Source organism: Batrachochytrium dendrobatidis (assembly GCF_000203795.2).
Source record: "Batrachochytrium dendrobatidis JAM81 unplaced genomic scaffold BATDEscaffold_17, whole genome shotgun sequence".
Classification (NCBI taxonomy): Eukaryota; Fungi; Chytridiomycota; class Chytridiomycetes; order Rhizophydiales; genus Batrachochytrium; species Batrachochytrium dendrobatidis.
The window spans coordinates 521,064-522,560 of record NW_006281115.1 but is presented as its reverse complement, the minus strand read 5'-3'; the positions used below and the strand labels follow the sequence as shown (position 1 = coordinate 522,560).

Sequence of the window (1,497 nt, the reverse complement as noted above, 5' to 3'; positions counted from 1 at the left end):
CATCTTTTTGAACGAAACTCGCATCCTTTGTTCATGTCTTGATGTTCAATGTAATTATTCCTTCTGATGTTTTTGATGTAGTTATCTCCAGTAACAATCTTGACTGTCTCGTGCTTCAAGAAATCTGTGATACATTTACCATAAGATGAATTTCCCATCAATTTCATCATTTCTCCACGTAATTTATAACCAGGACTTGTATCTCGGACTCTTCACTCATTTGATACTTGCTCAGAAAACAACTTGAAATGTGCTTTACGTTCATATCTTACAGCAAAAGCAATATTTGAAACAACCAATCCATGCTCAAGATACCATTTCAGCAGTTTAGTAGCAAACATCATCGTCTCACCAAACATACTTTCAACTAATCTGTTACTTTTGTAATTGAGTTTGACATGTGCCTGTGTCAAAGCTTAAATCATTGCATGTAATCTCAACATTCTTGAATATGGGAGGCATTTCAGCAAAGTATTCCTTTAAATGCTCAGGAACAGCAATATCACATTCTATCATTCCAAAGAACGTGTTATCCAAGACATCTTTCAGAATATCGGGATAAACTTGAACTACTTGGTGCTCACCACACGGCATATCTTGACTTATCGCCCACAGATATAAAGCATTGGTATCATATCCAAGTATTCCCTGACAAAGCTTTCCTTTTCTAATTCTGGTCGTCTTTTTCTTGATAATGATGAAATACGATACTTGGACCACCAACCAGATCATCTCTGTATTTGTGGTACAATTCTTCATTCCCTTTGAATAACTGAAACTTGCAGTCTTTGCTTTTTGTGTGCCAGAGATATTTCAGAGTGAGTCTAGGAACAAAGATGCCGTTTTTGTGGATATCAAGATTCAACGACTGAAAGAAATTACCCAGCTTCTTTGTCGCTTCTACGCCTGGCTTCGCATCCAAATTGTTGTAGTCGTTCAGCAAATCATACAGGTTGGTGTGAGTGAATACCATTTCATTATAATCGTTTGATGAAACTGATTCTCCCTTTAGATTGTTGTAAAACCACTTTTTGGATGGAATAGGTGAGTGTTTTAAGAACTTGAATGATATCAGAATATTGTGTCAAATCTGGATGTTCATCAATGTATTTCGATAAATTCCGAGTTACTTTATGTGGAAATATTCCCTTTTGTGATTGTGTCAAACGTTTTCAAGAACTTGTCAAATAAAGTATTTGGTGGTTGAAAAGCAAGAATGTCTTTAAAAGCAAACGATCCATTTGATATCATTCGGTATTTGTTACATTTGATAATATCATTCACTTGACCGTTTTCAGGTGAATGAAACTCACAACTCCAAATTGATCTTGTGGTATATCCCATTTGTTTGAGAGCTGATTCCTTGTTTGCTGTTTTTTCATACAATATGTTCATCGTATCTCCAGTTAAAGGATTGATATCTTCTGATTTGTGACACTTTCTACATCAGTGGAAAAAGCATCCCAGAAAGTCATAGATTGTGTTTGATTCTTCATC

General features: G+C 35.5%; 1 protein-coding gene across 1 annotated transcript; it reads right to left on the bottom strand.

Annotated features, from left to right (window-relative positions):
- Positions 1 to 375: 375 nt before the first annotated feature.
- BATDEDRAFT_28335 (uncharacterized protein) lies at positions 376 to 973 on the bottom strand (the record flags this gene model as incomplete). The annotated part of the gene is made up of 2 exons (XM_006682569.1): positions 376 to 687; positions 725 to 973. 2 exons carry the CDS (start codon positions 971 to 973, stop codon positions 376 to 378), a joined length of 561 nt encoding a protein of 186 aa, XP_006682632.1.
- Positions 974 to 1,497: the final 524 nt, after the last annotated feature.